A 13740-nucleotide genomic window follows, 5' to 3' on the forward strand; every position below is an offset into this window, starting at 1 on the left:
ACAAGTGGTGTTCCCCAGGACTCAGATTTTGTGCCAGTCTTATTTAATATATTTGTTAATGATATTTATAATAAAATATCTGTTAATGACATTGATTGAGTGCTCCCTTGCTAAGTTTGCAGAGAACACCAAATTGTGCAGGAGTGTTGATCTGCCTGAAGGTAGAAAGGCTTTGCAGAGAGATCTGGACAGGCTGGATCAGTGAGCAAAGGTCAATTGTATGAGGTTCAATAAGGCCACATGCAATGATACAGGCTGGAGGAAGAGTGGCTGGAAAGCTGCCTGGTAGAAAAGGACTAAGGGCTGCTGATTGGCAGCCAGCTGAACATGAGGCAGCAGTATGCTCAGGTGGCCAAGAAGGCCAACAGGATCTTGGCCTGTATTGGGAATAGTGTGGTCTGGGGAGTAGGGTAGTGATTGTCTGCCTGAACTCAGCACTGGTGAGGCTGCACTTCAAACACTGTGTTCAGTTTTGGGCCCCTCACTACAAGAAGGAGGTTGAGTTACTGGAGTGTGTCCAAAGAAGGGCAATGAAGCTGGTGGAGGGTCTGGAGAACACGTTTGTGAGGAATGGCTGAAGAAGCTGGGGGGGTTCATCTTGGAGAAGAAGAGGCTCAGGGGAGACCATATTGCTCTGTAAACAACCAGAAAGCAGCTTTTAGTGAAGTGGAGGTTGGTCTCTTCCAAGTAACTAGCAATAGGACAAGAGGAAATGGTCTCAAACTGTGCCAGGGGAGGTTTAGATTGGGTATTAGGAAAAACACCATTATTGAAAGAGTGGTCAGGCATTGAAATAAACTACCCAGGGAAGTGGTGGAGTCATCTTCAAAGCTGGAGGTGTTCAAAAAGCATGTAGACCTGGAACTTTGGGACACAGTATAGTGGGCATGGTGATGTTTAGTGGTGTGGTTTGATGGTTGGACTTGATGAACTTAGAGATCTTTTCCAACTTTAATCATTCTATGATTCTCTTGGGAAATCCTGAACCTGTACAAAGTGAGGATTGCAAGGTGCTGTAAAATTGGGGAGACATCCTGAATATCACATCAGAGAAACAGAGGCTGCAGTGAAGAGCAGGGTGGAAAAGTCAGGTGTGAGAGGTTATGGAATGGGTTCCTAGTGTTAGGACCAGGATGCAGAGTGATAGTGGACAATTAGCTAAAACTGTGAAAGGTGTGGAGCTGGCTGAGAGCAATTCTGGAAGCAGGGACTTGCTTGTGAAGGTAAAGCAGGGTGAGGGAAAAGATGTGCTAACCTACTGACTATTTGTTTGTTTCTATTTTGTCTCCCCTTGTCACTTCAAGTTTTTTCTGTTTAACCATTCAAGGGAGAACTGACTAAAAGAAAACATATAGGCAGTGCCATCTTAAAGGTGTGGCTGTCTTGGTGTACTATGGGCCAAGAGCCACTTGGACTAGGTCCTGTGCTACCAGATAACATCTAGACTTGATACTTGGCTAGTTGATGTGATGTGTATTTTATATACTGTTCCAGCATTGCCATAGATCATGAGGACTTTTCCCCTCATTTGGACTTTGTATCTGCCTAATTCTTTTCCTCAAATTACTTAATTTCAGCCAGGACTTAAAAAAGCAAAATAGAGAGGCTCAGCTCTTACTGAACTGCGAGAGGATTTGGACCTCTAATCCACTACTTTGTCTCTGGAAACCATAGCCATTGTTTGTATTTTTAGTCTGGCCTTTTTAATTTTGCGTGTATTCTTTAGTTTATTTCCTACTTAATTGTTTAGCTGTTAATTTTAATCTTCCTTACTGTGTAATCAGTTCCATAATTGTTCTCACTGTCGTTCAGCCTGAGACTGATCTCACTCCTATTTAATTCAGAGGCAGTTCTGTTACTGAGTTTAACAGGAGCCTGATCAGCTTCTATTTTAGTCAGTGACGTTTCTTGGCGGGGGGGTGGGGAAGAAGTAGAGGCAAAAGTTACAAGGCTGCATAGGTCTTTGAAACAAAAAATATTTCATGTACTGAAGGAAATATACCACAAACTTGCAAGAGATTTAGTAAGGTAATATTTTTAGAATAGTTTGCCTCTCCTTCAGTAAGACAACAGACGTATTTTAAACCCTCATTACAGAATCAGGAGCAATTGTAATATCTTTTATACTACCCCTGAAAAAATGGTCTGAAATATATTAAGAAATCACTACAGGAGATCTCACAGCGTGTGAAGAACCACTGTATGTAATTTATGTGGAAACAGCAGGATTCAATTCTCTAATGTTATTGCCACTTGCGTTTTACAAGAACTGTGCCAGTGCTATACAAATTCTAAAGACTGAGTTAAAAGTTATAAACATGTGTCAAAAAATATTTTAGATAAATGAGAAAAGAATAATTCAAACAGATGAACTTGTTCTTTGTGGCCTGCCTGTGCTCACACTGGGGATTTTTCCATGGTTAATAGAAGCAGGATCAAGCCCCAAGTTGAGGTGACACATTTTTGTTCATTGTAATTATCCTTTATATCCCCAGTTTGCCATGAAAAATAGAAGGTGCTTAATTTTCAGCTCATGAGTAGTCCACAGAAATTAACAGAACTGTCTACTTAAAGATAATTGTGCTCTCCAGGGCTAAACTCACAGTGTGAATTATTCTCACGTTTGCTGCTTTTAAGTGCCTGAATCTAATACTAGGATGCAACCAAGCTGCCCAGCACTAATGCTCAGCTGCCTAAACATTGTGGGCACAGCAGCTTCCAACTTGGGGCATGTGCAAAACTGGCTGATTATTAATATTCCCATAATGAATCAGTCTGACTCTCATAAACTAAGCTGGAGACTGTCTGCAGTGTTAAGTCCTTATGAAAGGAAGATTTGAGAGCTTTTATTTCAAAGAGACCATTATAATTAAGGTCTTGAGATAATATAAATGAAGCTTTCAGGGATCTTAAATCTGAGTGATTCCTGTGCAGGAACATAATCTAAATGTTTTGCTAACTGTAGAAGAAAAAGGTCACCTGGAGAGTTGATAAGAAGTTTATAGGGTATTGAATAGAATAGAATAGAATAGAATAGAATAGACCAGACCAGACCAGACCAGACCAGGTTGGAAGAGACCTTCAAGATCATCACATCCAACCTATCATCCAACACCACCCAACCAACTAAACCATGCAACCAAGCGCCTTGTCAAGTCTCCTCCTGAACACCTCCAGCGATGGTGACTCCACCACCTCCTCAGGCAGCCCATTCCAATGGGCAACCACTCTCTGTGTGTAAAACTTCCTCCTAACCTCCAGCCTAAACCTCCCCTGGCGCAGCCTGAAACTGTGTCCTCTTGTTCTGGTACTGGTTGCCTGGGAGAAGTGACCAACTTCTGCCTGTCTACAACCCCCCTTCAGGTAGTTGTAGACAGCAATAAGGTCACCCCTGAGTCTCCTCCTCTCCAGGCTAAGCATGCAACATGTGGAAGTTCTTCATGCTGATATTTGGGTTCCTTATTCTTCATTTCAAGTCTTTAATCTCATCTTCTTCGTGTTTGCTTGATGCTGGCAAAATGGATTAGTGTAGCAGATTTAAAGCTGCAACACACGCAAACACAAAGAGAATGTGTATTATATGAACTTCCAAAGATTTATTATTATTATTATTATTATTATTATTATTATTATTATTATTATTATTATTATTATTATTATTATTATTAAATTTAAGAGGAGTGGAATACATTACTTTCTTACTTGAGACTTTTATTACTGTTTTCCTGAGCTCAGTACTTTCCCAGTCAGTCTTCATCAGTTCATGACTATGTAGTCTTCTGAATGCATATGCAGTGGTGGTTAAATATAGGCAAGTAATGAAATTCCTTCAAAAGTGAAACTTTGTACCTCTCATAAATTCAGCCCATTTTCTAAAATAACCTTCTTTTATAATTTTTAATAAAATTTTAATTGTATTAAAGTAAATTACCTAAGTCAATTTGAATAATATTATTGTTTATCTGAAAGTTAAAAGCACCTAAAATAGTGAGGGGTTTGTAAGAGCAGATAAACAAGGAGAGACTTTTAGTTTTTTGTCCAGGATGTTTGTGATGCTTTCACCACTTACTAATTTCCCTTTACTAACTCAATCACAATTAGATGGCTTTTTTTATTAATAATGAGTTGTAAAATCAAATTACTTGATAAGTCTGTCATAAATAGTAGCAACTTTACCATTCGTGCAACAAGATGATGGGAAAGGTGCAGCTAGATTTGTGTGAGGAGATTTAAATAGCAGCCAGCCGGCTAAAGCTTGAGGCTTAGAGGAAATATGATGCAAAGGGAAGTAACTTTATATCTATCAGTTAAAATACAAGTGCTTATTATATGATGGAAGAATAGTCTTACTTTAATAAAAAATAATAAAAGATCTCTAGCAGCTTATTGGATAGGTTTAAAACAGATACATTCTGCTGCAAAAGTACATTGAAAAGCAGTGCTTGTACAAGGTCTTGTTCATAAATGCAGTGACTCTTTAGATGAACCTTACCACATTTGTTTACATACCACACAATTACCAAATTACCAAGGTTGGAAGAGACCTCAAAAATTAAGTCCAACCTGTCAACACAGACCTCATGACTAAACCATGGCACCAAGTGCCACGTCCAATCCCCTCTTGAACACCTCCAGGGATGGTGCATCTAACACCTGCCTGGGCAGCCCATTCCAATGGCAAATGACTCTCTCAGTGAAGAACTTTCTCCTCACCTCGAGCCTAAACTTCCCCTGGTGCAGCTTGAGACTCTGTCCCCTTGTTCTGGTGCTGGTTGCTAGAGAGAAGAGACTGACCCCTTCCTGGCCACAACCACCTTTCAGGTAGTTGTAGAGAACAATGAGGTCTCCCCTGAGCCTCCTCTTCTCCAGACTAAACAATCCCAGCTCCCTCAGCCTCTCCTCGTAGGGCTTTTGCTCAAGGCCTCTCCTCAGCCTCATTGACCTTCTCTAGACACCACCTTACAGTGTTTGTTAAAACATTAATATTTGACAAAGGTGGATTTTTATTGGTCTTAAATAAATGTCTGGATAATGACACAGAATGGTCTGTTACTTTGTGGAGACACTTTCAGTGTTTAGTGGTTGTCAACTGAATTGCCCGCTAAATAAATTATTTTTGTGTTTTTCAGTTATCACAAGTAATGTGAAGAGCTTCTGACAAGTAATTAATAAAAAGCACAAATTCTAATCATGGGTGCATGCAGAGTATTTTCAAAAATAGACCCTAACCCAAAATAGTGTGGGAAGTATAAAGAAAAAAGAACTAGGGAACCACATTTTAACATCTGCATAGACATACTTGATTGTTGCGTACCAAACAACATTACTTCCTCTAACATGAATTGTCTTTGAATGTCAGAAAGCAAGCAAGCAAACAAAATATCAGGATTAATGCAGTAAGTCAAAACATTTAAAAAAAAGAAAGAAAGAAAAAAAAAACCAAAACAAGAAAAAAGAAATAACCAAGAAATATAAGCAGAGATTTGGATGGTGGAGCCTAAAACTCAGTGAAGGAATGGGGAATTTTGTAATGACCTAAGCTGTTAAGAAAAAGATGAGCAACAACTATCTTTACAAATTAGAAGCATAGGAATGTTTTCAGCTTATGCATGGGGAGGATGATCTTTCTCAGCTTCTTCTCATTGAAAACTTCCAGCATGAGAGAAGTACTGATCATGGTCATGGTATAACATGATGATGGTATAACATCATGGTCGTGCTCTCCCATCCTTGCTGTTATTTTTATCATGTTCTTTCAGATGAGTGGAATTTGGAGGTGTAATACACTTAAGACTGTAAATGGGCAGATAATATGAATCTGAGAAGCCTTTGCTGTTTTCTATGTTTTTCACTTCACTGGCTGCCTTAATGAATTTTAGCAGACAAATTCAAGATAATTTTCTTCAAAATTAAAAATTAACTTTCATCTGAAACTTGCCATCTCATTCCCAGCAATGACAATCTCATTTTGACAGAATAGACTGTTCTGCTTTTAATATTCAGTTTCAACAGTGTAGGCCTCTACTTGAAGGATAGGATAGGATAGGATAGGATAGGATAGGATAGGATAGGATAGGATAGGATAGGATAGGATAGGATAGGATAGAATTAACCAGGTTGGAAAAGACCTTTGAGATCATCCCATCCAACCTATCATCCGACACCATCTAATCAACTAAACCATGCAACCAAGCACCCCATCAAGTCTCTTCCTAAACACCTCCAGTGATGGCAATTTCACCACCTCCCCAGGCAGCCCATTCCAATGGCAATCACTCTCTCTATGAAGAATTTCTTCCTAACATCCCATCTAAAATTCCCCTGGTGTAGCTTGAGACTGTGTCCTCTTGTTCTGGTGCTGGTTGCCTGGGAGAAGAGACCAGCCCCCACCTGCCTACAACCTCCCTTCAGGTAGTTGTAGAGAGCAATAAGGTCTCCCCTGAGCCTCCTCTTCTCCAGGCTAAGCAACCCCAGCTCCCTCAGCCTCTCCTCATAGGGCTTGTGCTCCAAACCCCTCACCAACTTTGTTGTCCTTCTCTGAGTATTGCCTGCCCTTCTTCTGATATATTTAAGTTAGAGTGCTTCTAATATAGCCAACAGTTATATTATTCTAATTTACACAATCCAGATCAGGCACACATAAAACTTTTTGAACCAAACATGCTGGAAAGAACATTTTCTGAATATTGGGTTAGAAACATATTATGAGCATAATTGAATTTATTACTGTTCCAAAGAAGCATTGCTGTTTCAGTGAGAACAAAGCACAGAGTCTTACTAAGGACATGAAAATACCACATATCTGCTTGACAAATATGTCACCAAACTGTACACAAAAGAACTGAATACTTATTCATAGGAGCAAACCCACTGAATGCTAGGTATGATTATCACAGATCAGTTAATGTGAAGTCAAAGATTTAACTGGCTAATATGAACATGTTGATATGAAATGTATTTTTAAGTCCCGCAGAATCAGTCTAACTTGGGCTTTGCTGAAGTTATTAGCATAATTCAAGATTATGAGGTACAAGGGAAAACTTTAAAAATTATTTAAGTTAAAGAATACTTTGCTGACCTTAATATCTATTCCCTTCTTTTTTGGGGGGTGTTATGTTTTCTGTTTCAATGCTGCATTCGAAAATGTCACAAAGTGGCAAAACTCACATGGTGGTTGTACTGGTGAACTGTACATTCAGGCTCGATATCAGCAATGCTGCAGATTAAGCCACAACATTAGAAAGTAGTTAAATGCTAGTACACTCGTACAGATTTCTAAACAGCCTTCTAGACACAAGCTCAACATTCTTTGATAAATGCAGGTGCTGAGTTACATGCAGGTGCTTCCTGCTTGCAGGGCATGAGTTTACCATCACACCCTTTTCTCTAGGGGTGCAGGTTCTTATACATACACCTGTCCTGTAGAAGATCCAAACTCTTTGCCTTGGTGCATATCTCTATAAACTAGTAATTCTCCTATCAGGGAGACAGCATCCCCCAAGTTCACACTTGCACATCAAAGGTGCTTGACCCTCCATGCTGCACAGTGGTATGTTTGGGGCACACACCCTATCAAACAGCTTTACCTGTCTGTTTCAATACATTCTCCTTTTCCAAAACTCAAAGTGATGGTTCCATGTGTACCTTTCTGTGACTAACACTCTGTTATTGACCATACATATCTTATTTGTTTATTAGTTTGTGTTAAGTCCTTTTCTATCTCTTACTGTTTCATCAATGCATTTCAAGTGAGTTCTCTCTAATATGTTTTTTTCTGCTTTGATACTTCTATGCTTGCTTAAAATCATAATTCTGTTCAAGAAGAAAATTTTGTTGGAAAAAAAAAGGATACAAACCTGCAAATTCTGAACATGTCTAGGCAGGCATAACTAGATAATATATTTAGAAGTGAAATACTTAGATTATCCCTAAAATATATGATAGATCCTAAGTTCTGCATCTTACTACAACACCTAGTTTCTCATGAGTATGTGTGCCCTAAAGATACAAATTAAAAGTCTCAAACTCTCAAGAGATCAAATGTGAAACTTTTCAATGGAAAAGTTTCCAATAGAAACAGTGTTTTTAGGTCATCCAAAAATCAGTTTAGTTGTGTATCAAATCCCAGCTATTTTGGCCCAGCATACATTGCTTTGCCTTGCCTGTCTTTAACCATTGTCTTTTCCCCAGTTTCTCCATCTCAATATAAAGTACATTTTATTTTGACTTCTTTGTTCACTTTTCTGCAGCTTCCCTTTTTGGCAGCTGGCCTGTGTGGAGTTTCTAGAGGGAGGAGATTTTTCTTCCTCCTGGTGATTTCTCAGGCTCTCAGGTTTGGCTGTAGGCTTCCAACTCCCTGCTGTGCCTCTCACATGGTCTTCCACTTGCTATGTTCTTTAGTCTCCGGTCCCTTTTTGGGGAAGAAAATAGTCTGTTCAGAGCATGAGAATTTTCAAAGAGCCAAACCTCCAAGGTAACGAAAAGAGAAACTTCCCACAAAGTAGAAGGGGCTATGCAGATCTTTCTACAACTCTGAGAGGCACTGGCTTTGCCAAAACCAAGTCTGAAAGTGAGGACCTGACTACAAGGATGCTATGGCAGGTGGGAAATTGCACAAAAAAGCCTTTGCAACTTGTGTTCTGTCCTCCCTGTTAGACTGGAGGCTTTTTCTATTAAAAACAAACAAACAAACAAACAAACAAAAAATACCCACCCCAAAACAAACCAAACTGAACTCACCAAAAATCAAAACTACTCAAATTCTGTGAAGCTCACGAGGTGGAAAATATCTAGATAGGTCTGAGTTAAAGCTATGGCCAGCTCAGGGTTCCATTCATTCTGTGTGGGCTCTCCATCTCCTTTTTCTTGGGCCCATATTGTATAATCTTTGTTTCACATGTTGTCCGTGAGGTCTCCCCACCCAGGCTATGTCCCTGTCTTGTCATTTTTCCCTAGATGATCAGTTAAGGTCTGCTTTTCTTAACTCTCCAGAATGCTCAAGCTCTGTATTAAGCAATGTGTAGCTCACATAGTGTGCGTGTAGCTCTTATTTGGTCTGAATAACATCTCTACCTCTCTATCTATTTCTGTTCAAAATGTTGCTATTAATGTTAGAGTTCTGTGTGGTTTCCATATTCTTAGTCTGTTTCCTCCACTAATTCCTTACTCTGCACAGAATACAAGTGACAAACATGCAGAATATTGTAACAGAGTTGTGGTTTTGCATATGAAAGAGATTGTTGATTCAGCATCAAGAGGGTTTTATACTTGGAGAGGGGATGGAGGGAGGAGAAAAAAAGCAAGAAAATAATGAGTGAGGCAATTCCCAAATGTTGATATTTTTGTGAAATTTCTTGATTATTGTTTTTCCCCCTCAACACCTTGAGAAAAAAGTTAACTGAAATGATGACATCCACATTGTCTACTGAAAATTAAATGGGTTTTGTCTTTTTTTATATATATATTTCTGTTTTTAGGTCCGAACATGGATTCTTACAGTGGGCTACACGACTGCATTTGGAGCAATGTTTGCAAAAACGTGGAGAGTCCATGCAATTTTCAAAAATGTGAAAATGAAGAAAAAGGTGAGGGGCAGTATGCTATTTTCTCATTGCCCTCTTATAATATAATCTTTTAGCTGTTTTGCTGCCTTTCCTGGAAGGCCGTGCTTGCTCTGACTCTGTTAATGTGTCTGTTACACTTTGTGGAGGATAAGTTTGGCAAGAGATGGTTGCTCTTGTGTTCTAGCCCATGCTCAGAGATTAGAGGGAACAGAGGTAGCTGAACTAGTCTCTTAATAAATATACCAATTATTGCCATGACTATAAGCCCAAAACCAGCTGCATGAACAACCAACCACATTCAAAGGGAGCCCTTGGGTGTATGAGTAATGCAGGTTATTTCCATGCAACGTTGTGGCCATTTGAGGCTATGTATGCCTTTAAGAGGGCCATAGAGTCAGACCTCCAGTGTCCAGAGTGTGCAGCCCAGTGGGTGGACACAGAAAGAGCGTATTTCTTCCCATAAATCCCATATCCCTATCAATCTGGGTGCAAAGTTATTTTCTTTCTTTTTGTTCCCTTTCTGCTCCCATGGGAGGCACATCACTTATCTTCTGGTATTTTTACTGTGTAGTTATGGCCCAGGCATTGGGGGTGTAGTATGGCTTTGATGGGTCTCAGGAGAGAGAAACACAGTGGGGCAGTTCGGGCATGGCCAGCCTGAAACCAGCCTAACAAGGCGGGGAAAGAGTGAGCCCTGGGGTTTATGGAAAACCCCAGGTGAGGGGAGAAAAGCAGTACTGGGGTTTTGGTCTGGTGTAAAGGGAGTTTTGTGTGAGGCTTTCACTTGCTATAGATTTCTTTGTATTTTATATGCTTTGCTATGCTCACCACTATGTAACTGTGGCATTGCAGGTTGTAAATAGCTTTTCCATTTAAACTTTCCATCACTATCCAATCCAATTGTGTGAGCATTATTCTTCTGCACCTTTTGGAGCAATAGAGCAATCTGTCTGCTCATTAAACCACGACAAACGTATACAGATTCTTTAAGACGGCTGATGATAAACGCACTAAACTGCAGAATAGCTTTGTAGCTCCAAAATGTGCTTGCAGTCACAAGCATAAAATCTCCCAGGGACATGCTTGGCTTAGTCAAGGTCACAAATCTTACCAAAAGGCACCTCTTCTGGAAGGGGTGCAAGGAAGGCAAATCCGTGCAGCAGCATGGACTATCAGATATCCATCTAGGCTACCAGATATCCATCTAGCCTTCTGACAGTGTCACATTCAAAGATTCTGGATGGCTTGATATTGGGGCTTTCTTGGTCTCTTTAGTCTCAGAGTTGGCATTAAGCATCAGCCCTTCAGTCTTTGTAACGAGAGGTGGACAGTGCAGATTGTTGTAAGCTATTAAAGTGAATTTGGATCCTCGCTCTTTTTTAGTAAGTTGTTTCATCATCCAGAGGTCTCTTTCTGGTAGATCCACAGCTGATATTAAGTGTTTTCTGTATGTGTCTGTTTGGGGTACAGGTATGTCATGGAAGCACCCACAAAACAGACACCAATGTGTACCCAAACATGCAGATTTGTTGTAACCAAAATTGCCCTGCACTTTGATTGTCAATTGGGCATATACTACTACACAACCAGTTCACACATTCACTCATAAAGGGGGAAACCTCCCACTCAAGGGTACCCAAAATATACATATGCCAGTAATGGGGTATGGACACTCAGTCTGCAGAAGTATCCTTAGATATCATCCCATTCTGAGGGCAGAGGATGCAACTGCCAGGCTGCTTGCTCCAATGAGACCAACTCAAAATGGCTCTGTCGTTGGACACCATTTATAGCTAAGTCAAAGCTGCACTGTGGTCAGTTCTAATTAGTTGGAAAACTGAGCCCACAAAACCACCCAAAGGTAAGGCGAGAGCCTGGACATGGAGGTGCTAGTTAATGCCAGGGAGAATAGAATAGAATAGAATAGAATAGAATAGAATAGAATAGAATAGAATAGAATAGAATAGAATAGACCAGACCAGACCAGACCAGACCAGACCAGACCAGACCAGAAAGACCTTTGAAATCATTGAGTCCAACCTATCATGCAACACTATCTAAGCAACTAAACCATGGCACCAAGCACTCCATCCAGTCTCTTCTCCATCAGGTACCAAGCTGATCTTTATCAGCCTCTAGCAAGCCTTGGCCCTTTGTCAGGTATCTGTCAGGCTTTTGTGTTGCTTTCAGGGTGCTTATACCTGCTGCAAAGTGTTACCCAAAAGTTTCTCACAGGGGAGAACAGAAAGTGCAGTTTATAAAGCTGTCTGTTTCTAAATTTGCTTGAAATTGCATAAGCTTACCCTAAGAATTATATTGCAATTAAACTACAGTAGTTGTCAACAGCATTCTTAGTACAGCAAATCTCTGTAAATAATAGCCTCAGCTTAGGAGTAGTGCAACACTTCAAGTAGGCATTGTTCCTTTGATATTTTTCCCATGGATCTTCTTTTTGCATAGTAAGTGCTTTTAATCAGATGGTTTTATTTAAAAATGAGAAAATTGGAGAATATGAATATGTTCATGAAAAAAAAAAAAACATAAAGAGAAATGTGCATGAAATGGAGAAATAATTATTATAGTTTCAGAAGTAGTGCTGTTTGTAGTTCCTATATGAGGTAAATATTTATCCTAATAAGTGGCAAAGAGTCAGTTCCATCAAAATAAGTAGAATGATAACCCAAAACCTTGTCAGATTCCTCTTTTTCTTTCCTTTTATGTGTGGTAATGGAAAAGATGTAGTTTGTTTTGTTTTTTCTTTCTTTCCTTTTTTCTTTTATTTTTTTTCCCCAATACTATATTATTTTTTCTGCACTTGCAGCATACAGGGAGTTGCTGTCACCACAAGGTAGACCTTTCCCTAAAAAGATTTGGACTTTAGATAGAGAGAGAGTTAACTCAGTTCCTAAGAGGATTTATTTCCCAGGTTATTAAGGAAATACATGCCATGGCTCAAACCAGAGCTAGCACTCTGGCACCTTAGCAACAAAGCCATCTACTATTTCCCTCTGCTATGCAATTATGTCAGATTTGCTTCCATGTTTGTTAATTGAAACCCATACATAATCCAGTGTAAAAAATAATGAAGATTACATAACAAATATCTTAAAGCTGAGTTAAATTATAAGAAGTTCCTTTACTATAGGAGTAGAGACCTCCCTTTCTGCACCTGTGCAAAGAGCCCTCCATAATCTATCAGTTAATCTTACCTGGTTTTCAAAGGTCTTACACTTCCTGTATTAAAGATTTTTAACTAAAGTTGAACCATTATTTTGCCTTCTGGCAAAATGAACTTTCACATTGCAAATATGTTTTCAGCTACATTGGTAAAAAACTTTGTAAATGAGTGAAGTTACATTGCCAGTGTAACGCATAAAAGCACATACTTAATAACCTTTATTATCCTGAGGATTTTGTAATTTCTGCACTAAATACTAATCCAAACAGCAATGAACAGGTACTTTAGTGGACTGTCGCTTAAGTGGACTGCCATTTAAGTATTTGCTTTATTATTTTTTAAAGAAAGTATTTTGGTTTACAGCTTCAAGATGCTACTCAATATTAAATTTAATTGTCTGTTAATTAAACATAATCATCAAATTCTAGATAGCACCTGTTCTTCAACAGGTCCCCTGACAGCTGCAGATTGCAGTTGTTTATTCACAGCTGGATGTGAAAAATCATTTCAGATCAGTTAGAAAGACACTAACCAGTGTAAAGGAGAGAAACTTTCAGACATCTGGAGGAGCTGACCAGCGAGATGCTTTGCGTGGCCAGAAACATCAAGGCTATTAGGGCACTTTATTCAATATTCTGGAATGAAGAAAATAACCCCTTTTATTCTGTAAACTTTAGAGAATGGGTTTCAATATAATGATCTTGGTTTGCTGTATTTGGATATCCCATTTAAAAACACAAGCATAAATCACAAAAGACAACAGTTAATGCAAAACAAATTACCTATCCACTATATATGATTACTAGTTACACATTTTCTGTCTTTTATTTGTCAGGGTAGATAAAACTGTTTTGAAGAGTTGATTGAGAAACACAGCATTCTGATGCTTTATAAGAAGGACATTTCTGTTTTCAGTAGGTGTACTTTACAAAGTATTTTTTTATCTGTGGAAGAATCACAGAATTTCAGGGGCCGGAAGGGACCTCAAAAGATCATCCA

General features: G+C 39.2%; 1 protein-coding gene across 1 annotated transcript in view; it reads left to right on the forward strand.

Annotated features, from left to right (window-relative positions):
• Positions 1-13740, forward strand: part of GABBR2 (gamma-aminobutyric acid type B receptor subunit 2) — a 572582-nt gene that overhangs the window by 380625 nt on the left and 178217 nt on the right. The window contains exon 12 of the mRNA XM_068147481.1: positions 9477-9584. Coding sequence (XP_068003582.1) covers positions 9477-9584 — 108 coding nt within the window. The remainder of the gene's footprint in view (positions 1-9476; positions 9585-13740) is intronic.

Source organism: Melanerpes formicivorus, unplaced genomic scaffold, assembly GCF_026170545.1.
Source record: "Melanerpes formicivorus ecotype bairdi unplaced genomic scaffold, bMelFor1.0.p_v2 SCAF_15, whole genome shotgun sequence".
NCBI lineage: Eukaryota > Metazoa > Chordata > Aves > Piciformes > Picidae > Melanerpes > Melanerpes formicivorus.